The sequence below is a fragment of the Podarcis erhardii genome (assembly GCF_964252035.2).
Source record: "Podarcis erhardii genome assembly, chromosome: 4".
Lineage (NCBI taxonomy): Eukaryota > Metazoa > Chordata > Lepidosauria > Squamata > Lacertidae > Podarcis > Podarcis erhardii.
In genome coordinates this window covers 1,772,753-1,795,185 of record NC_138508.1, presented here as the reverse complement: position 1 = coordinate 1,795,185, position 22,433 = coordinate 1,772,753, and the positions used below count along the sequence as shown (strand labels likewise).

At 48.5% G+C, this 22,433-nt stretch overlaps 1 protein-coding gene and 1 long non-coding RNA gene across 6 annotated transcripts in view; one reads left to right on the top strand and one right to left on the bottom strand.

Annotated features, from left to right (window-relative positions):
- LOC309341251 (hemoglobin subunit beta-like) overlaps positions 1–17,435 on the bottom strand; it is a 117,023-nt gene extending 99,588 nt beyond the window's left edge. For 4 of the 5 annotated variants that reach the window (XR_014156165.1, XR_014156166.1, XR_014156167.1 and 1 more), the window contains exons 1-2: positions 17,287–17,435; positions 4,239–4,588 (exon numbers count right to left, since the gene is read on the bottom strand). Coding sequence is in view for 1 of the 5 variants with exons in the window: in XM_081860830.1 (XP_081716956.1) it covers positions 4,239–4,500 (262 nt within the window). In the remaining 4 variants the exon portion in view is untranslated. Of the gene's footprint in view, positions 1–4,238; positions 4,589–17,286 lie in introns of those variants that run through there. The other variant, XM_081860832.1, reaches the window with a different exon arrangement.
- The window catches only part of LOC309341332, a 61,853-nt gene extending 40,384 nt beyond the window's left edge, over positions 1–21,469 (top strand). Inside the window, exons 2-3 of the long non-coding RNA XR_014156222.1 lie at positions 20,714–21,186; positions 21,309–21,469. This is a non-coding gene — a long non-coding RNA (uncharacterized lncRNA). The remainder of the gene's footprint in view (positions 1–20,713; positions 21,187–21,308) is intronic.
- The last annotated feature ends 964 nt before the right edge of the window (positions 21,470–22,433 follow it).

The window sequence follows — 22,433 nt, the reverse complement described above, 5'->3', positions numbered from 1 at the left end:
GTATGGAGTACCGTATTTTTCGCTCTATAGGATGCACCGGACAATAGGACACACCTTGTTTTAGAGGGGGGAGAACAAGAAAAAAAATCTCCCCCTCTCTGCCCAGCGCCCCGAGGGGTCGGTGTGCAACGAACCCTCTCGCTCTCCAGGCTTCAGGTTCCATTCGACCTGCTCTTTGGGGCTGGCGGGGGGAGGCCCACCACCAGCCCCAAAGAGCAGGTCCGGGAGCAGCGGAAAGGCGCAGCAGAGAGGCTCCTGCCATAGCCGCGCGTCACCTCTCCAGCCGGGAGAGGGTCACGGGGGGCTTCTTTAGCCCTGCGCACGCTCTTCCGGCTAGAGAGGTGACACGCGACTATAGAGGCTCCTGCCATAGCCGCGCGTCACCTCTCCAGCCGGGAGAGGGTCGCGAGGCTATGGCGTCTTCGCTCCCTAGGACGCACAAACATTTCCCCTTCATTCTTGAAGGGGGGAAAGTGCGTCCTATAGAGCGAAAAATATGGTAATTGTGCGAATATAGTTCCATCCCACCTTAACAGGGTCAGGCATGACTGTTGTGTATCACATGCCTGTTTATGTCCAGCACAGTCTGCTTGGAACTCCCGTTGTATATTGGTTTTGTGTTCCGGCTGTTTTGCCGGAGACGAAGAGATGCAGACATGTTTTCCTGTGTTCCTGAACGATGCTGAATAAATGCTGTAAATAATGCTTACATCTGCCTCTGTCCACCTCATCTGCTGTGTGATGATTTACACACTCTGCTGACAGAGCGGGCACGGGTCTCTCAGCGTATCTGAGGCTCGTGTCGCTGGCGGACTGATGCTGCTCCACGGGAGACCGGTGATCGTCCAGAGTAAGCTGGGGGCCTGCCTGATGCCGTCGTTTCCCTGGCAGTATCCCAACAGTGATGCCGCTCCAGAGCCAAGGAGACAAGCAACTATACAACTTTTAAAAGACACTTGAAGGCAGCCCTGGATAGGGAAGTCCCAAAGGAGCGTCTCCACCCCATTGCTCATGACTCATGAATTACCCAGACTCATGGAGGAGAGGCTATCAAAGGCTCCTAGTCCGGCTGGCTCTGCTCTCCCTCCACCATCAGAGGCAGCGATGCTTCTGGATCCCATGTGTGTATTTGCCCAGACTGATTCAGGTGGCATTTCAAGGGGCGCAGAATCATCTTTCTCCTGAGAAACACCTGCCTGGGACCTTAACTTTTCTGGCTGTAGGACTTTGGGTCACTTTAGAATTCTTCAATTCTTTCGTCATTCCTGCCCCCTTTTCTACACCTCTTCTGCTTCAAAGTCCATATTCTGAGCGAAGCTCTTGCTCAGGGTTGGGGAACCTGAGGTCTTCCGGATGTGGCCTGACTCTGCTTTCCATCCCCACTGACCGTTGGCAGGCAGTGGGCTCCCATTCCCCGCCCTTGTTTAACCTCCCTGTCTTCCTACCCCTGCTGCTTCCAACTCTCCCTCTGCTTTTCTCTCCCCGCGCTGTCAAACCTGAATGTGAGCTCCCTGGGGCAGAGTCCTGTCCTACATTCCAAGGGCCCTCAATTGATACATGGCATAATAATAATAATAATAATAATAATAATAATAATCTGAAAGTGCACTTAATTATCCTTAGTGGGCTCAACTATCCTCAAGAGACAAGCGATTGAAACTCTGTTTGCAATGCTTTCTTGGGCCCTGCTTCGTCCCAGACAACATTCACACCTTCCTTCCTTACCTGGCCTTGGACACGGCTGTCCGACCTCCGGCCCCCATAACCAGCAACTCAGCACCACTAGCACGGTCTGCAGAGGGTGAACATGAAACCCCTAGGGGTTTTTTGTATAAATATATAATATACATCCCCTCCTGTAACACTGCCAATCTCCCAGCACCACCCACCCTTCACATTCCACCAAATTTAATCCTCAGTTTTACATACAACCAGCTCATTGAGAAATATGCAGAATCCATTTCTCTTCTTTTGCGTCTCAGAAGCCGTCAAGATGCTGCACAATGTAGTCCGTCCGGTCCCTTTCGCAGTTCTTGTTTCCACCTTCAGGCTCCAAGGAGGTGGGCTGATGTGATCTCCACAAAATCCTGGTCTCCTCTCCTTCCTCCCCCGCCCCGGGCGAGCGCGGGTCGTGCCCTTTCGATACCCTCGGAAGATTAGGGGAGACTTGCCCCTTTCCCCCCATAGACCTCCGCCTGGGACCCCCAAAGGGCGACTTGCCGGGTTCGCTGCCCCCCTGGCGTTTTCTTTTGGATCGCTTTGCTTGACATTCCAATGAAGGTGGTAAATTCTTTTGATGTTATTATGGGTGTGAAATATGTTGGCGGGGGTGTTTATTGGGTTGTCTTTGTTTTTATTTGATTATGCGTTTTGTGTTTTTATATCGTAATTCCATCCTGTGAACCTCCAAATTTAATGAAGAAATAAAAGGATAAAACGAAATGAATTCCCCCCTCTCCCTGCCGATTAAGAGGCAGCTCCGTCCCCGACACCCATCTGGAAAGAGGCAGGGAGGGGCATTGCGGGGGGAGAGTGGCCCTTGGGGGGTCTCCCTGGGTGGCCCCTGTTGGTACCCCCACCCCTTATTCAGAGGGATGGAATCCAGAGCAGGGGAAGGGTCCGCATCCCCCTCTGAGTCTCTCACCCCCAATTTCTCCAGAGTAGAAAGAACAGAGAGGGCTACAGAACAGGAGCAAATACCAAGAAATGGGGGGGGGGGAGACAACCAATGAGACCGGGGGGGTGGGCTGGGAGCATCGGGGGGGGGGGACCTTGCCGGCAATTTGGGGGACACAGCAGGGGTCTCTGGCTCTGAAAAGCACTGCAGCTTGGAGGGGGCAAAATCCCATAGCGCCCTAAAACCCCCCACTGTTGCTTAATGATTCCTCTTGAGTGACAGAGAAGACCCCCCCCTTTCCACGCCCCCTAACTTACCCCCCCACCCCCAGGCCTGTCCCCTCCCTCTGTCCCAGAGAAGAAGACATAGGAAGCCATGTCAGATTGCAGAGGGAGGATTTATTAGAGGGTCAAGAGTCACATAGGGGCTGGAAGGTGAGACCAGCAGGAGGCGGCCACTTCTCCCTGGGGGGTGTCTCAGTGGGACCGGCAGGCCAGCGCATGAGCCACCACCCCGACCAGCTTGTGGAAGGCATGGTGGCAAGCAGGGGTGAATTTCTGTCTAAAGGGGGGGTACCTGGATGATGATGAGGACGTTGCCCAGGAGGGTGAGAGGGTGACTCCTTCTGCCAGGGGGCCCATGTGTGGGTCACCCTCTCCCCACAACAGATCCCACAGCAGATTCAACAGATTGAGGCTGAATTCTGACAAGACAGAAGCACTGTTTAGGGTGGACTGGGGGCAAGCGGGTGTGGGGGGGGGACTCCCTGGTCCTGAATGGGGTAACTGTGCCCCTGAAGGACCAGGTGCACAGCCTGGGAGTCATTTTGGACTCACAGCTGTCAATGGAGGCACAGGTCATTTCTGTTTCCAGGGCAGCTGTCTCCCAGCTCCATCTGGTCGACAGGATGAGACCCTACCTGCCTGCGGACTGTCTTGCCAGGGTGGTGCATGCTCTGGTTATCTCCCGCCTGGACTACTGCAATGCCCCCCATGTGGGGCTACCTTTGAAGGCGACCCTTTTGGCGGTTCCCTCATTGTGAGAGGTGAGGTTACAGGGAACCAGGCAGAGGGCCTTCTCGGTTGTGGCACCAGATGTCAAGGAAATGAACAACTAACTGAAATCTGAATGCAACCCTGTAACAGGAAATGTCTAATGTCTTACAATGTTTTATGTCCTATAAGCCACCCAGAGTGACACACACACACACACACTGGCACACACACACACACACACACACACACACACACACGGCACTCCCCAGTCCCCCCCCCCAGGCAGCTCTTTGGGGCGGGGGAGCAGCCTCACCCTGAAGTTGAGGGGGTCCATGTGGAGATTGTCGCAGAGCAGTTCACGCAGCTCGGAAGAAGCCTCCTTGACCTCGTGCAAAGAGGGCTGGAGAGGGTTCCCTATGCCACCGAAGTACCTCTGGGTCCAGGGGGAGAACACCAGCACGCTGCAGAGAAGGAACAAAGGAAGGAAGGAAGGAAAAAGGGAGAGGCATGGATGGTTATTATCCAGGTGGAAAGAGGAGCACCTGCCCAACCTGCTTAGAGAGGCAAACCCCCCTCGCCTTACCTGCCAAGGGAATCCCCACCCAAGGCTGGCTGCTGGAGAAAACCTTCTGGGCTGAGCTGGAGCTTCTTCCAGGGCTGGAGCCTTTTATACCCTGGGCCAAAGCTCCTCCTCCCGGATTGACAGAAGCCGGCCTGGTTTCTGATTTGATTAAAGAATGCTGTGATTTTCTTTATGACATCCGTATTTTCCTCTGAGAAATCCTGGAGGGTATGGAGTAATGCCACCCCTGTGCCAAGGAGATAAGCAAGTATAAAGGCTTTAGAAGACATCTGAAGGCAGCCCCAAAGGAGCGTCTCCAATCCCATCGCTCGGCCCGGACATTGAGGTCCTCCTCCTCCGGTGATTCAGCTACAGGGTACCAGGCAAAGGGCCTTCTTGGCAGTGGCTCCCTCCCTGTGAAAAGACATCAGATGTCAACCTGGGTGGCCTGAAAGACGGACTAGGCAGATTCATGGAGGAGAAGCTCTAATGGCTCCTAGTCTGGCTGGCTTTTCTCTCCCTCCACCATCAGAGGCAGCGATGCTTCTGAATCCCACTTGCAGGAAACAGCGTCAAGGGAGAGGCTCTGGGGCTCCAATCCTGCTTGCCCATTGGGGTCCAGGATCCTGGACTCGATGGGTCTCCTTTGGCCTGACCCAGAAGGCTCTGACTTTTCTCATTCCCAGTCTTAAGGAAACTTGGGAAATGGAGTTCTGTGAGGGAGCACTAGGAATTTCCCAAAAAACTTTCAGCAGACATTCTAGACCTTCAAGTCCCCAGAATTCTGCAACAGTTTTCTCAAGCCTATAAAACTTGGTTGTGTGTATTAGCCCAGACTGATTCCGGGGACATTTCAAGGGGCGCAGAATCATCTTTCTCCTGAGAAACGCCTGCCTGTGGCCTCAACTTTTCTGGCTGTAGGACTTTGGGTCACTTTAGAAGTCTTCAATTCTTTCGTCATTCCTGCCCCCTTGTGTACACCTGTTCTGCTTCAAAGCCCATATTCTGAGCGAAGCTCTTGCTCAGGGCTGGGGAACCTGAGGTCTTCCGGATGTGGTCTGACTCTGCTTCCCATCCCCACTGACCGTTGGCAGGCAGTGGGCTCCCAATCCCTGCCCTTGTTTAACCTCCCTCTCTTCCTACCCCTGCCGCTTCCAACTCTCCCTCTGCTGTTCTCTCCCCAAGCTGTCAAACCTGAATGTGAGCTCCCTGGGGCAGAGTCCTGTCCTACATTCCAAGGGCCCTCACTTGATAAATGGTGAAATAATAATAACAATAATAATCTGAAAGTTCAATTAATTATCCTCAAGCGATTGCATCTCTGTTTGCCATGCTTTCTTGGGCCCTGGTACAGATCAGGGCATGTGGCCAGGATTGCCCAGGGCCACCTCTGTCATTGGGAGTGAGGTGGCTGCTTCAGGGGCAGATGCTGGGCTGGAGGACACAGGGGTGAGGCATCGTAGGACAAACACAGCCTGCCACCCCCAAGCTGGCTTGCTGCCTTCAGGTGCAGGAGAGAACATTGTCCCATCTCCAGCACTGAAGACAAAGATTCAGCTTCCAGCTGAATCACGGGAGCTGCAGTTTGTTAAGTATTGTGGCTCTTTGAGGGGGTAAACTACACTTCCCAGAAGTCTTTGGGGGAAATCATGTGCTTTCACTGTACGTTGAGTACAGAGCCTTAGAAGATTTGGGTTCCCCCATCCTTGCTGAGGGTGGGGACAAAACCCATCACCCTCATGCCCTGGCTGACCACCATCAGTGACAGAGCACTGGGCTAAATGGATCTTGGTCCAATCTGACAGGGCCGTTTCAAATTTCCCAGGAACTCGCCTTAAAGCCCTGCCAGAGGTATCTATTTCTCTCTGATGTTACCTGTGAGTAAGACCCATCAAATTCAAGAAGACATCCCTTTAGCTAGACATGCCGAGAACTGCACTGTTACTTGTTGCCCTTAAATCCCATTTATATTGGCCATGATTAACATGATTAACTTGATGAAGAAGAGGCATGGTTCTCCCCCAGTCCCAGGCTTGGAAGCAGCCGCTCCCCCTGTGGCTTTTGTCCTTCTGACTGCCAGCCAGGTGTCCTCGGACGCAGAGCAAGCGCCTTCCTTGCGCCCTCCGGCCATTCGCTGGCCCAGAAAGCTGCCTGGCTCCTTCAGCAAAGGATTTCAACCCTCGCTGGGTCCAGGAATGAGAAGGGACTCGCTCCAGCATCCTACTGGCTAAGCCACCCATCCCAAACTCAAAAGAATATTTCAGAATAAGATATTACATTCACAGCAGCAGAAGACAACCTTTCCGTGGACCTTGGGCACAGGGGCTACCAGGCTCCTTTAAGCCAGCCCATGGCACACTGTCAAATGCCACATGGGGGGAAAGCGGGACCCCATCTTCTGGGGCCAAACTCCCACACAAGGTCCCTGGCCCCCCAATGTGCTTTTTTCGAGGGGAAATCGCATTCCGACATCGCCTGAGAGCAGGGGGGTCCAAATGACTGCCAAGCTCACGCAGGGAAAAATGAAATGTCCCGTTTGTTCTGGTACAGTTGAGGGGATATGCTCTGAGCCACTGAGTGCCTGTGACTGGGGGAGGGGAGAGCAAAGCACGGGAGGGGGAGGGGGGCTGGGGGGCTTCCGTTGGACATCTGGTTGGCCCAGCTCTCCTCATTTGTTTATTTCCTTCATTCATAGGTATTTATAAAAACATTTCATATTCATTTATAAAAATATTTGTACACCACTGTGTCATACAAAAGTATATCCAAGAGATTCAGTAAAGACATAATACCTGTTTAACCTTTGAAAAAGTGAACATCAGACATCAATTAACCATTTGCAAAAGGATGTGTTCTTAATTGCCTGCCCAGTCCGGGAGGAACAGAAATGTTTACGGCAGGCAACTAAAGCTTTGCATGGAAGGCGCCCCCTGAATCTCCAGTGGCAGAGAGTTCCACTGGCCTGAGGACACAACAGGCTCAGTTTCTCTCTGTCGTCAAACGAGTCTCGCCAACAACCAGCGATGCTCCTGCAGACTGAGTTATACTCCTTTAATTCCAATGCTCGCTGGGCGAAAGTGTATTTTTGCTGGGTCAGAATCGCTGCTGGTTGGGTGATCTGCAGCAGAGTCATTTTCACCTCCTCCTGAGCAACAGGTCGGCCTCTTGCAGCCGGAGATATCAGGGGGAGCCAGGCCTGACTCAGCAGGAGGCTGGGCAGATGTGTAAAGTCATCCCTGCTTATGGAGCTCATGCAGCAAGCCAGGAGAGGGGGAGGGAGAGCCCATGGGTGGTGAAGAGAAGGGGCTGCAGGATCAGGACCCCGGAGCAGGGACCGTGCACCACAGCCTTCCAGAAAGGGATGCCTGAGCAGCTCCTGTTCCAGCCCTGTGAAGAAAGCAAGGGGAGCTCTGAGTGGAGAGAAGAGGCAGCTACAAGGCGCCATGATAGGACTGAATCATCATCATCATCATCATCATCCGAATTGGTAGGCCACGCTATACCCGCAGGTCTCAGGTGGTTCACAGGATAAAATCACAACGTAAAAACACGAAATGCACATTGAAAACAGAAGCAGCCCAATATGTGCCATGGACTTGGGGAGTGTTGAAGGAGAGGCAGCTGTTGTCGGGTGCAGGATAAAGGGCAAGGAGACTTGTGCTTGAACCCCTGCCCAAAAGCTCGCCTCTGCTTTGGCCTGCCCCCCCTCCAAGGGTCTTTGAGGGGATTCAATGGGACAAGAAGACGCATATCCCAAACTCCTTCGCAGATTATTAGGACACAACCAGGATCGATAAACGAGAGGCTACTCCTAGTTCTAAGCATGACAGTCGAGAAAGGCCCTTCAAGCATCCCTATTCCCCAGTTTCTGATTTGATCCCGGAATGTCCCACTTTCCCTTAGGATATCCCTGTTTTCATCGGGGAAATGGTGGAGGGTATGGAGTCATGCAACCCCCGAGCCAAGGAAATAAGTAACTATACGACCTTTAGAAGACATCTGAAGGCAGCCCTGGAAAGGGAAGTTTGTGAATGTTTTATTGTGTTTTTGTATATGTTGGAAGCTGCTGAGAGTGGCTGCGGCAACCCAGTCAGATGGGCAGGGCATGATTTATATTCTCTTATGGAATAGGATGTCCCTATTTCCACCAGACGGAGAGGTATGTCAGGGCAGCTGGCACTTTGATGCAACAGCCACGTGGCATCCATTAAGAGGGACCGCTGCCCAATCGACTGTTTCAGCCCACTCCCCAGCCTGGTGCCAAAGCCATGCAGCCCACAGTGTTTGCGCAACACACAAGTTACGACAGCCGTCCTTGGACTGAGGCCCACCTGCCTAGTTACTAGCAGAGCAGGTTGGCTTTGCAAGAGCCAAGAGATCCAGAAACTTAATCGTAGACCTGTAAGGGATTCCAGGGGTCATCTAGTCCAGCCCCCTGCAATGCAGGAATCTCAGCTGAAGCATCCCTGGCAATTGGCTATTCAACCTCTGCTTCAAAACCTCCAAGGAAGGAGAGTCCACCTCCGTTTGTGAGAGTCTGTTGCACTGCTGAACTGTTCTTACTGTCAGAGAGCTTTTCCGAATGATCAGCCGGAATCTCACTTCTTGCATCTTGAAGCCTTTGGTTCGAGTCCTGCCCTCCAGAGCAGGAGAAAACAAGCACGCTCCCTCCTCCATGGGACAACCCTTGAGATATTTGAAGATGGCTCTCATATCTCCTCTCAATCTCCTCTTCTCCAGGCTTAACATACCCAGCTCCTTCAACCGCTCCTCATACGGCTTGCCTTCCAGACCCTTGATCACCCTGGTCACCCTCCTCTGCACACCTTCCAGCTTGTCCACATCCTTCTTAAACTGTGGTGTCCAGAAGTGGAGGCAGTGTTCCAGGTGTGGTCTGACTGGGGCAGAAGAGAGCAGGACTATGACTTCCCTGGATCTGGACACTAGATTTCTGTGGAAGCAGACTAGAATAGTATTAGCTTTTTTGCTGCTGCATCACGCTGTGGACTCATGTTGAGCTTGTGGTCCACCAAAACCCCTAGATCCTTTTCACATGTACTGCTAGTAAGTGTTACGGCAAAAATCTGGGTGCGAGGCTACTCTGCCACCCAGCTCATCGGACTAAGTCCGTGGGTCCCTGCGGAGGAAAATGAGCTCAGCCGGAGACAGGAGCAAACTGCAGAAGATCCAAGTTTATTGCGCAACAGGTTCAAGGCGAGATTGAACAGTGAGAAAGGGGTGACATGAGTTTTTGAAACTCCCTCCATGTCCCAGAATACAGTGCAAAACACGTCATGAATACATCACAGAAAGGTGGGGTTACACAGATCAGCACTTCAGGAAGGTGGAGGGGTTACACAGATTAACATATGGAGGAGGGAGGGGGGAATATGCAGAGCTGGAGATATGCACAGATAAACACTTCCTGGGGATGAGAAAACAATGGTCCCAAATATGCATAGTCTGCCACCTGACATTGTCTGGAGGAAAGGCTGATCAGAGCAATTTGGAAGGATTAGGGTCTTGACACCTTGCTTGAGGGATTATGCTGGACAGGGGAGATGTGATGGAGTCCTAGAGTAATTGAGCAAACTGGCACGCTGATTCTCTATGAATTTTATAGATTTTAGTCCCTTTTGACATTGACGATTGGAAATAAATTGATATATTGTAGCGAAGAAGAAGGTGAAGAAGACATGCCCCCCCCTTCCATAACAGTCCCCCATTCGGAGATAGATTTGCATTAAAGTTCTGTAAGAACTTGCAAATCTTTTCTCCGCACCCTAAATCTCGGTGTGAGTGGGAATAGGCCCTAATGGAAAAGGAGGTGGGTTGAGCAGGGCAACAAAGGAGGGAGCAACACGGACCAATACAATGTATGTTTATGTTATATAGATATGCACTAAATAATAACTTTGTATCTATCGTACTAGATGTGTGGGTTTGTGTAAACCTGAAGGGGACTTGCAAATCATGCCTCTTAAGGCCATTTGCAAGTATAGTAGTGCAGATAGCTGGATATAGGATATCGCATAAAAGGACACCTGTTGTATTTTGTTCAATGGTGGTCTATGCTTTACATTTAGCAGGAAGGTCCACTACTGACTGAAAAAAATGCAGTTTGCTTTGTCCCCCGCCATTTTTGTGTTCTCAGGTGTCAAGGTAGCTTTTCTGTGGTCTCACAGTAGTGGCAATCCCTGGTGAATCCACTTAGGGCTTTCATATTAACCATGTTGCCTGGCACTCACCACAGCTGCCACAGGTTTGGACACGTCCTGAGGGAAATGTCCTTGCCTTGGCTTCCTATGGGGTTTTATTACTGTAGGCTCAGGTCTTGCAGTCATGGGAAGTTGCTCACTTGCACTTTAAGGACCAAAAGCTAATTGCAGCCTGGATACACTTGCCCAATTCAAACTGAGTCCAATTTGAATTTATCTTTCCCCATGGTTCTCAACTCTTCAAACCAATCTGTTAAAAGAAAACCATTCTTAAAAGGGCACTTGTCGAAATAAGTCAATTTAACTGTATAAGGGATCATTCCTGCTAAACCAAAGCATATCCACCTTCATGTATCTTAGAAGCTTCTCCTTGGTAAAGTGGGTTTTAGCACATTTTTTAAAATGGGTAGGGAAGTTGGCAGAGTGCCAGGTGAAACAACGAAATATGGTAATAAATTTATCTAAGTCTAAACATTGGACTACATAATAGCCTGATCTGTTAAAAGGTATAAAATGTATGAGGATCCTCCACTGGGGTGTAAGGAATAAGACATTAGACATAAAACACTTACACACAAAAATAGCCACAAAATAGCCCCCCCATTTGTGGAAATGACACACTGTCAGACACATTTCAACATTCCTACGTAATAACACATAATACAAAACAAACTAATTAAATATCAGTTGCATATCTTGAGACAATTGGGATATTTTATATCTGTATCTTGAGGTTCAAAAGTCAGAAAATGTCCTTGTAATTCAACTCCACCCCCCTTTGTCAGCCCCACTCCCCCCGCAGTCTATATCCTTTGAAAGAGATAGCTGTGGCCACTTTGAAACTTTTGTGTCTGTTGCTGTTGCAGGTGGTGGCGAAGCTTTTTCATCATAGGTCTGTAGTAACACATCTGTAGAAGTGACGTCCTGTAAGGGGCAGGGTTTTGGAGACTTAAAAGACAGGAGTTAGTAAGGGGAAGGGGCAAAAGGATGTCCTTCAATTTACTTGGGAAGCTGCAAATAATAAAAATCTTAGCGGATTAAGCATTTCATTCATTCCAATATTATTATCACATTTCCATATAATTACTGTTATTGTCTGCTAAGTTTGTTTGCTTTCCTTCACTTTGGAGAGAAAGAGAACTGTAAAAAATATACAAGGTTAAAATAATAATAAAACACAAACACACACACACAATGACCTATGAGGAACGAAAAATAAATAAATGCTAAGACACACAATTTTAAGAAATCTGAAGTAACAATGAAAATAAAAGAGTGTTTCTTGATGTGACAACATCGGCTAGAATGTTAATAACAAAATACTGGGAAATGACTTAATACCAAGAAAAATGAATGGCAATTTAAAGTTGTGCAAGTACCTTGAACTAGCCAAAATGACAGAATTAATAAGAAATGCTTAGGCAAAAGGTAAACAAATACCATTCCACAAACAATGCTTGGTTGTGCTTCGATTAACTTCATAGACATCATGGAAAAACGGATTAAATAAATGAAAACAGATTATTTGTAACTTAAAAATGCTGTTCCTAAAATGCACACAAACAAAGTCTGTGGTTTAAATCCCATTGGGGGGGGGGGATGCTTTGATATTTACCTGTGAAAAGAATTTGGCATGTTAAGATTTGGAACCTGGAAAACTCTTGACTTTTGATGGGCTAGTTTTTGTTGTTGTTGTTGTTGTTTTGTTTTAACCCTTTTGTCTTATGAAGCCCCTGGAGCAAAGGACACATTAAGGGTGATTTCCTTCAGTGGTTCCAAGTTTTACATAAGGAAATTTGGATAAATTTCCCCCTGCAGCCCAAGCTCCTCTCCCCCCCTACAGTTCCCCCCTTCTTCCGTCCTCTCTATCTCTCTCCCCCTTTTTTGCTGATCTAGCCTCTGTGCATGTGCAGAGTTCATGTCTCAACAAATCTTTTTTACTATTGAAATGTTGCATCTTTTGGCAAAATTAGAATTTGAATAAGGGAAGAGTAAGGAGTAGATTTTAAAAGAGGGTTAGATTTAAAACAAAAAAGAGAAACTCAACAATTGAAGTATTCACCAACAAAAGCTAGCAATCTCAGCCCAAGCAAAGCGACTGCTTCCTTTATGTACAGGAAAGGGCTAATATCCCTCTGGCCATTCGTGGAACAATGCCGCGCCCTTATATATGGGAAAAAATGGCCAGAGAGTCAGAATTCATAGGATTTTTTAATTTTTTTAAAAACATTCTAAGTTTTTCGGCCTTACCATTTGCAGACAAAAAATTTCCTGCCCCTTTATTTACAGGATTGGTCAAGGCCCATATGTATTTGTCTGATTTTCAAATAGTAGACAAAATGATAAACAAAATGATAAACACTGTAATCACTCAAATGCTTGATATTACCAGTTGTGCTTCAAAACATCACAGCTTCACCTCTCACCTTTTTAAAACTAAAGAGCAAAGCTAGGCTGAATTTCAACTCCATCACCACACCAGAATTTAAGAATTACCCTGCAATGCTTGCGGACACATATCCTTCCACACAGCCACAAATTGGGAGAGTTGAAAGGGACCCTGGGGTCATCTAGTCCAACCCTCCAAAATAAAGGGTTCACAGCAAGATTTCACAGCAAGATTTGTACTACACACACATACTTATGTACACAGGCACTACTGGGGAAGAGAGCACAATCAGTGCTCCTATCATGTACTAAGGAAGAGGAAAATAAAAATTCCCAACTTTATACAGAACCCTTTAGCAGATCTTGAGATTAGTTTGAGTTTACTTCCTTAGACGTGTAAGTTCCTTAGCGTGCAAGTTCCTAGACAAATGATCTTTAAAGAAAGATTGAAGTGAACATTTTCTTAAGATAGGGAGAGGATCTCTTATAAAGCATAGTTAAAACAGCCATAGATTTGATTTAAAAGGGAATACAAAAGTGACAATTTTTCCTGAATTTGCAGAGGAATAGTAAGCCTAATCTATGCCCCCCCCCCTTTTGCAGTTTCCTTTAAAGGAAGCTTACTCGGAAGTAAATTTACCTGGCACAGAAGAAGAGGGAAAAAAAACCTGAAAGAGACAGAATGAAACAAGGGGGGGGGGCATTTTCTAAGAAAAGAGGCCTGATATCAGGAGCCTTACAATAACTCTTCTGTCCAACCAAATCAAAGTTAAAACTGGACTCAGATATTTTCTTAGAAGGAAGACCATACTTTCATAGGCATGTGCTTCATGAAATAAATACACTGCATTTTAGCTTGAGAGAGCAGTTGTGCTCAACTACGCTTTTGCAGCAGAAACATCTAATTCACATTAGAAACATTCACATTCCAAAATAGACTGTAGACTCACGATCTGAAAAGTTGCGGCAAAGCAAGAGGTGGGGTAAACATTTGCACGCTTCATTCTCATTTTGTCTTATTTAGGACTGATAAGGTCCAGCATAGCTTCCTTAAATTTAAAATTTTGAAGCAAGCTTGCAGTTTAAACTATGCGCGCTTAAGAAAGGCAGTCTGTCAGAGACAGAAGGAACAGACAACACACATAACAGACAACATGTAAACACACATATTCTCATATATGTATTAACACACAACACACATAACAGACAACATGTAAACATATATACTCTCATCCTTTAGTTGGTTATTGCAAGGAGTTGGGCTGCTTCCTTTAGCTTCATTAAGTGAAATTAGTAGGAAGGTCCCACATGGTTTTAAGAGCCTCCTTGCCTCTTCAAACACCACCAGTTAACCAGCCGGCCAACGCAATTCGGGCTTGGCGGAGGCGGTGCTGGCGGGCCAGATTTCAGAACAGAGGTTCTCTAATTTTGCTTCGATAATAATTTGTGGCCAGGAATCGTCTTCCAATACGTGATGACAAATTGGAGAGGAGAGTCAGGGTCCTTCTGAGACTGAGATGGCTTTCTAGAAGCCTTCTTCCCAGAGTGAGCCCGCTCGCGTTTGGAAGCCTGGGTACCCATTTTATGTTTTACGCGTGTCTAGACAGAAAGAGGGAAGAGAAAGGGTGGTAAGGATTGGTATATCTAGGAGACTGATATACTTAATACGGGATTTATAGTAAAGAGGGGTCTTGAGTCGCTTGGCAACTTCCTTAGAGGGTTTTTTAAAGAGCTCTAGCTATCCGGTATTCCTTCCTATTTCCTTAGTCAATAACCTGGGGTCCTTTTCCACTCTGCCGATCCCGCCCAATTCCTCATGGGCTATCCCTCCTGGCAACCTCCTACCTATCGTCAATCTCAGGAAAAGGGGCCCTACTGAACGCCCGCGCCATGCGGTGCCAGATCGGGTGATCCCTGGATAGAGTTTTGAACCGAAAATCCCCCTTGCTTTTGGAAGGGGGCTCACGCACGATACACGTGTTACGTGGCACCGACCAGTGTGGCTGGGATTGATACAGAAAGCAAGACCCCTTCCTGCCCCCTCCGTAAGGGCGCTCGGGAAGTTCGGAAGAAGAACTCCAGCCCCTTGCTTTCAACTGAGATGCCCGTTGCAGAGAGTCGGCTGTCTTTCCAAGCCGGGTCTCTCCGTCTTACTTTCGGACTCTCAATTGGTGCAGCTGACTGGAGGGTTTGAGAGGAGAAAGAGATAGAGCTCAGAACCCCCCTTTTGGGTCGAGCAGCAGTCCACGGTCTCTCTCACCAATTGGACCAAGAGACAGGCAAGAAGGAGCAATAGAGAGGAGGGCAGAGAATTCAGTTGCCAGGAGATTTCCACCCCTTTCCCACCAGTGCACTGGATTTTTCCTTTTCCTTATACTCACATGTCTTCTATGATGATCCCGGGATTGATGAATAAGCCGGCTGGATCCCTCTTTGCTCCCCGGCTGAACTCCTGGGGCTTTTGATTACCGCCCGGAAGATGGCCGGGGGTCCAAAGGATCTTCCCAGGCAAAATGGCCTGGTGCCGGCTGAAGATTTCGGGGGCCCCGGTCAGCAACGCGGGAGAACCACATGCCCCACGTTGGGCGCCAACTGTTACGGCAAAAATCTGGGTGTGAGGCTACTCTGCCACCCAGCTCATCGGACTAAGTCCGTGGGTCCCTGCGGAGGAAAATGAGCTCAGCCGGAGACAGGAGCAAACTGCAGAAGATCCAAGTTTATTGCGCAACAGGTTCAAGGCGAGATTGAACAGTGAGAAAGGGGTGACATGAGTTTTTGAAACTCCCTCCATGTCCCAGAATACAGTGCAAAACACGTCATGAATACATCACAGAAAGGTGGGGTTACACAGATCAGCACTTCAGGAAGGTGGAGGGGTTACACAGATTAACATATGGAGGAGGGAGGGGGAATATGCAGAGCTGGAGATATGCACAGATAAACACTTCCTGGGGATGAGAAAACAATGGTCCCAAATATGCATAGTCTGCCACCTGACATTGTCTGGAGGAAAGGCTGATCAGAGCAATTTGGAAGGATTAGGGTCTTGACACCTTGCTTGAGGGATTATGCTGGACAGGGGAGATGTGATGGAGTCCTAGAGTAATTGAGCAAACTGGCACGCTGATTCTCTATGAATTTTATAGATTTTAGTCCCTTTTGACATTGACGATTGGAAATAAATTGATATATTGTAGCGAAGAAGAAGGTGAAGAAGACATGCCCCCCCCTTCCATAACATAAGCCAGTTCTCCCCCACATTACATTTATTTTTATTTCTTAATTCCAATTATGCATAAAATAGTCTTTTAAAGTTTATTGTGCTTTTTCATATATTTCTTGATCATCTAATAAATTCGCATTCAATCTCTGGAGTACTGTGTCCAGTTCTGGGCACCACAGTTCAAGAAGGACACTGACAAACTGGAACGGGTCCAGAGGAGGGCAACCAAAATGGTCAAAGGCCTGGAAACGATGCCTTATGAGGAACGGCTAAGGGAGCTGGGCATGTTTAGCCTGGAGAAGAGGAGGTTAAGGGGTGATATGATAGCCATGTTCAAATATATAAAAGGATGTCACCTAGAGGAGGGAGAAAGGTTGTTTTCTGCTGCTCCAGAGAAGCGGACACGGAGCAATGGTTCCAAACTACAAGAAAAAAGATTCCACCTAAACATTAGGAAGAACTTCCTGACAGTAAGAGCTGTTCGACAGTGGAATTTGCTGCCAAGGAGTGTGGTGGAGTCTCCTTCTTTGGAGGTCTTTAAGCAGAGGCTTGACAACCATATGTCAGGAGTGCTCTGATGGTGTTTCCTGCTTGGCAGGGGGTTGGACTCGATGGCCCTTGTGGTCTCTTCCAACTCTATGATTCTATGATTCTATGATTCCAACAAATAGTCTATTCCTATAATTTCACACAAAATTGCATTTTGATCTGAAAGAGTTTTTGGTTGACTGCTGAGGTCATTTTGAATCCTGATTGTGTCTTCTGCGGCATTAGCTACCATTTCCAGTTTGGTTTCAACTGCAAATTGGATGAGCACCCACTCAATTCCTTCATCCAAATCGTTTATAAAGACGTCAAACAACGACAGACCCAGGACAGCACATTGCACACATCACTTATCACTTCTCCCCAGGTTGATGAGGAACCATTAAGGAGTCCTCTTTGGGTTCGGTCAGTCAACCAGCTACAAATCCACCAAATTGTTACCTTGTTCAACCTCCATTTAACAGCTTCCTCGCTCGAATATCATGGGGGATTTTGTCAAAAGCCTCACTGAATTCAAGATACACTATGTCCACAGCATTCCCCTGACCCACCAAGTTTGTAACTCCGTCCAAAAAGATAAAAAAGAAAGAAGGAAAGAAATCACATTGGTCTGGCTGACTTATTTTGGGGAAACCTATGCTGGGTCTCAGTAATCACAGCATCTTTTCCTAAAAGCTAGTAGACCGACTGTTGATGTATCTAACAGGCTGAGCAAAAACGCAACTGCTCCGGCTTACCTTCCGCTTCAGTTGGGGAACTCAAGCCCAGATTCTCAGTTATAGACGGCCCAGAGAGCCCCTCTTGGCTCTGCAGATCAGCTCATCCAGCTGACGGGACAAAGGACCTTCCAGCCATCTTCAGCAGCCAGGATCACATACCCTCCAGCATATCTGTGTATCTGAAGAAGTGTGCATGCACACGAAAGCTCATACCTAGAACTAACTTAGTTGGTTTTAAGGTGCTACTGGAAGGAATTTTTTTATTTTGTTTTGACTATGGCAGACCAACACGGCTACCTATCTGTAACATACCCTCCACCATTTCTCTGATGATAAGAGGGCCGTCCATCAGGCTAGCAATTCCCTCTGCCAGGAGAGCAAGGCAGTTGATGGACGGGCAGCTTTCAGGCCCTGATCATGCGCAAGACCTTTGGTGCTGTTTTCTCACAGGAAAGTGTTTCTGGTTTTGTTTGGCTCAGAACTTTCCCCAGCCCTGCATCTGGGAACTGGTCAGTCAAAAAACCAGGCAGGAACAGGACACAGAAACCCAATGCAAGTGCTTTTCAAATCAGCGTTGAGGGTCTTTTATGCTTTGCAATGCACCAGTTACTCCACTAATGTTTTGATTTGCTTTTGCCAAGGAATTACGATTGCATCAACACCAGAAACTTAAATCACCTGCAAATCACTTCTGCTCCTTGCACTAAATAACCTCAGGTGCAGTAGGTTTCTTGAGTTTAGATTTCTGTTAAGAGACTGCTGACACTTTTACACTTTTACACGCCCCAAGGTTGGTAGCAAGGATGAATCTTCAGTGGGAGATCTGCTCAGTTGTCCGCTGGGTGCCGTCTGGGGGACAGCCTGTCCTTTGGGTGGTGGGGAATGAATTCAGCCATGGTCTGGAGGGGTGGGACATGTGTTCTTTTCCCATGAGCTCAAGTGTGTGCTGGGTGAATCCTTTAGACTCCGCAAAGGACACCCCCTTCCATCTCTGCTTTCTCTAGCAGCACTTGTCATGGCGGACTAGCATGGCCGTTCTTAATGGCGCTGCAAGTTGCAGAGCTCATCAGGAGCATAACGAGGCAATGTATTAGGCACCTCTGAGAAGCCCAGAAATGCTGCCTGATGGTTAGCAATGAATAATCTAGCACAGTCCTTCAAAGGAAGTCCCTATTATTCGCATTAGACAGATAAGAACATACAGTGGAATCCAAACTAAGTTTGTTGAGCTTAGAACTCATCAAAATCAAGTTAATCATGGCCAATACAAATGGGAGGAAGTCAAGGAAATAAGTGAATGTAAGTGAGTTAAAGGTTTGACTTGTTTTTTATTTCTTTTTTCATTTTCTGTTTTTTGATGATTTTTTATATATATATGTATTGTTTTTTTCTTTTTCTTCCTTGATTGTTTTCTTTTCTTTTCTTGTTGTAACCTTTAAAATCTTAATAAAATTTTATTTTAAAAAAAAATACAAATGGGATTAAAGGGCAACAAGTAACAGCGCAGTTCTCGGCGTGTCTAGCTAGAGGGTTGTCTTCTTGAATTTGATGGGTCTTACTCACAGATATTGGGATGTGGGTGGCGCTGTGGGTTAAACCACAGAGCCTAGGACTTGCTGATCAGAAGGTCAGAGGTTTAAATCCCCGCGACGGGGTGAGCTCCTGTTGCTTGGTCCTTGCTCCTGCCAGCCCAGCAGTTCGAAAGCACGTCAAAGTGCAAGTAGATAAATAGATACCGCTCCAGCGGGAAGATAAACGGTGTTTCCATGCATTGCTCTGGTTCACCAGAAGTGGCTTAGTCATGCTGGCCACATGACCCGGAAGCAGTATGTCGGCTGCCTCGGCCAATAAAGCGAGATGAGCGCCACAACCCCAGAGTCAGCCATGACGAGACCTAATGGTCAGGGGTCCATTTACCTTTACCCTTTTACTCACAGGAAACTCCCAACACAGAATTATAGATACCTCTGGCAGGGCTTTAAGGCGAGTTCCTGAGAAATTTGAAACTGCCCTGTCAGATTGAACCAAGATCCATTTAGCCCAGTGCTCTGTCACTGATGGTGGTCAGCCAGGGCATGAGGGTGATGGGTTTTGTCCCCACCCTCAGCAAGGATGGGGAAACCCAAATCTTCTAAGGCTCTGTACTCAACGTACAGTGAAGGCACATGATTTCCCCCAAAGACTTCTGGGAAGTGTAGTTTACCCCCTCAAAGAGCCACAATACTTAACAAACTGCAACTCCCGTGATTCAGCTGGAAGCTGAATCTTTTTCTTCATTGCTGGAGATGGGACAATGTTCTCTCCTGCACCTGAAGGCAGCAAGCCAGCTTGGGGTGGCAGGCTGTGTTTGTCCTACGATGCCTCACCACTGTGTCCTCCAGCCCAGCATCTGCCCCTGAAGCAGCCACCTCACTCCCAATGACAGGGGTGGCCCTGGGCAATCCTGGCCACATGCCCTGATCTGTACCAGGGCCCAAGAAAGCATTGCAAACAGAGTTGCAATTACGTATTTCTTGAGGATAATTGAGCCCACTGAGGATAATTAAGTGCACTTACAGATTATTACTGTTGTTATTATTTCACCATGTATCAATTGAGGGCCCTTGGAATGTAGGACAGGACTCTGCCCCAGGGAGCTCACATTCAGGTTTGACAGCATGGGGGGAGAACAGCAGAGGGAGAGTTGGAAGCGGCAGGGGTAGGAAGACAGGGAGGTTCAACAAGGGCAGGGATTGAGAGCCCACTGCCTGCCAATGGGAAGCAGAGTCAGACCACATCCGGAAGACCTCAGGTTTCCCATCTCTGAGCAAGAGCTTCGCTCACAATATGGGCTTTGAAGCAGAACAGGTGTACAAAAGGCGGCAGGAATGACGAAAGAATTGAAGACTTCTAAAGTGACCCAAAGTCATATAGCCAGAAAAGTTGAGGCCACAGGCAGGCGTTTCTCAGGAGAAAGATGATTCTGCGCCCCTTGAAAGGTCACCTGAATCAGCCTGGGGTAATACACACAATCAAGTTTTATTGGCATGAGAATAGTTTAACAAAGTATTGCAGAATTCTGGGGACTTGAAGGTCTAGAATGTCTGCTGAAAGTTCTCTTGGAAATCCCTAGTTCTCCCTCACAGAACTCCATTTCCCAGAGTTCCTTAAGACTGGGAATGACAAAAGTCAGAGCCTTCTGGGTCAGGCCAAAGGAGACCCATCGAGTCCAGGACCCTCTTCTCCCAATGGCCAACTATGGACCCCAATGGGCAAGCAGGATTGGAGCCCCAGAGCCTCTCCCTTGACGCCATTTCCTGCAAGTGGGATTCAGAAGCATCGCTGCCTCTGATGGTGGAGGGAGAGCAGAGCCAACCAGACTAGGAGCCATTAGAGCTTCGCCTCCGTGAATCTGTCTAGTCCGTCTTTCAGGCCACCCAGGTTGACACCTGACGTCTTTCCACAGGGAGGGAGCCACTGCCAAGAAGGCCCTTTGCCTGGTACCCTGTAGCTGAATCACCGGAGGAGGAGGACCTCAGTGTCTGGGCTGAGCGATGGGGGTGGAGACGCTCCTTTGGGGCTGCCTTCAGATGTCTTCCAAAGCCTTTATACTTGCTTGTCTCCTTGGCACAGGCGTGGCATTACTCCATACCCTCCAGGATTTCTCAGGGGGAAAAAGGGATGTCTTAAGGAAAAGCATGACATTCTTTGATCAAATCAGAAACAAGGAAGCTTCTTTAAATCCAGGAGGAGGAGCTTTGGCGCAGGGTATAAAAGGCTCCAGCCCTGGAAGAAGCTCCAGCTCAGCCCAGAAGGTTTTCTCCAGCAGCCGAGAGAAGCTCCCAGCCCACAGCCAGCCACCATGACCGAGATGCAGATCATCGCCACTATTTGGATGAGAATGGATGTGGCCGTCATTGGTGCGGAAGCCCTTGGCAGGTACGGCCAGGGGTGGTCGCCTCTGTAAGCAGCTTGGGCAGGTGCTCCTCTTTCCACCTGGATAATAACCATCCGTGCCTCTCCCTTTTTCCTTCCTTCCTTCCTTTGTTCCTTCTCTGCAGGCTGCTGGTGGTCTACCCCTGGTGCCAGATCCTCTTCGGGAACCTCTCCAGCCCTGCCCTCTCATTAGGATCCTCTCCAGCCCTCTTTTCACGAGGTCAAGGAGGGTTTTTCAGAGCTGCGTGAACTGCTCTGCGACAATCCCCACATGGACCCCCTCAACTTCAGGGTGAGGCTGCTCCCCGCCCCAAGGGGCTGCCTGGCGGGGGTGGGGACTGGGGGGTGCTGTGTGTGTGTGTGTGTGTGTGTGTGTGTGTCACTCTGGGTGGCTCACAGGACATAAAACATTGTAAGACATTAGACATTTCCTGATACAGTGTTTCCTTCAGATTTCAGTTAGTTTTTCATTTCCTTGACATCCGGTGGGAGGGCATTCCACAGGGCAGGGGCCACTACCAAGAAGGCCCTCTGCCTGGTTCCCTGTGAGGGAACTGCCAGAAGGGAGCTGGACCTCAGGGTTTGGGCTCAAAAATTTAAAGGTCAACACCAGCACTTTGAATTGTGCTCGGAAATGTACTGGGAGCCAATGTAGGTCTTTCAAGACCGGTGTTATGTGGTCTCGGCGGCTGCCCCCAGTCACCAGTCTAGCTGCCGCATTCTGGATTAGTTGTAGTTTCCGCGTCACCTTCAAAGGTAGCCCCACGTATTGCAGTAGTCCAAGCGGGAGATAACTAGAGCATGCACCACTCTGATGAGACAGTCTGTGGGCAGGTAGGGTCGCATCCTGTGGACCAGATGGACCTGGGAGACAGCTGCCCGGGAAACAGAAATGACCTGTGCCTCCATGGACAGCTGTGAGTCCAAAATGACTCCCAGGCTGCGCACCTGGTCCTTCAGGGGCACAGTTACTCCATTCAGGACCAGGGAGTCCCCCCCACCCGCTTGCCCCCAGTCCACCCTAAACAGTGCTTCTGTCTTGTCAGGATTCAGTCTCAATCTATTGAATCTGTTGTGGGATCTGTTGTGGGGAGAGGGTGTCCCACACATGGGCCCCCTGGCAGAAGGTGTCACTCTCTGTTTTCTCTTCCAGCTCCTGGGCGAGGTCCTCAGCACCCTCTTGCTAGCCCCCCCTTGGACAGAAATTCACCTCTGCTGGCCACCATGCCTTCCACAAGCTGGTCGTGGTG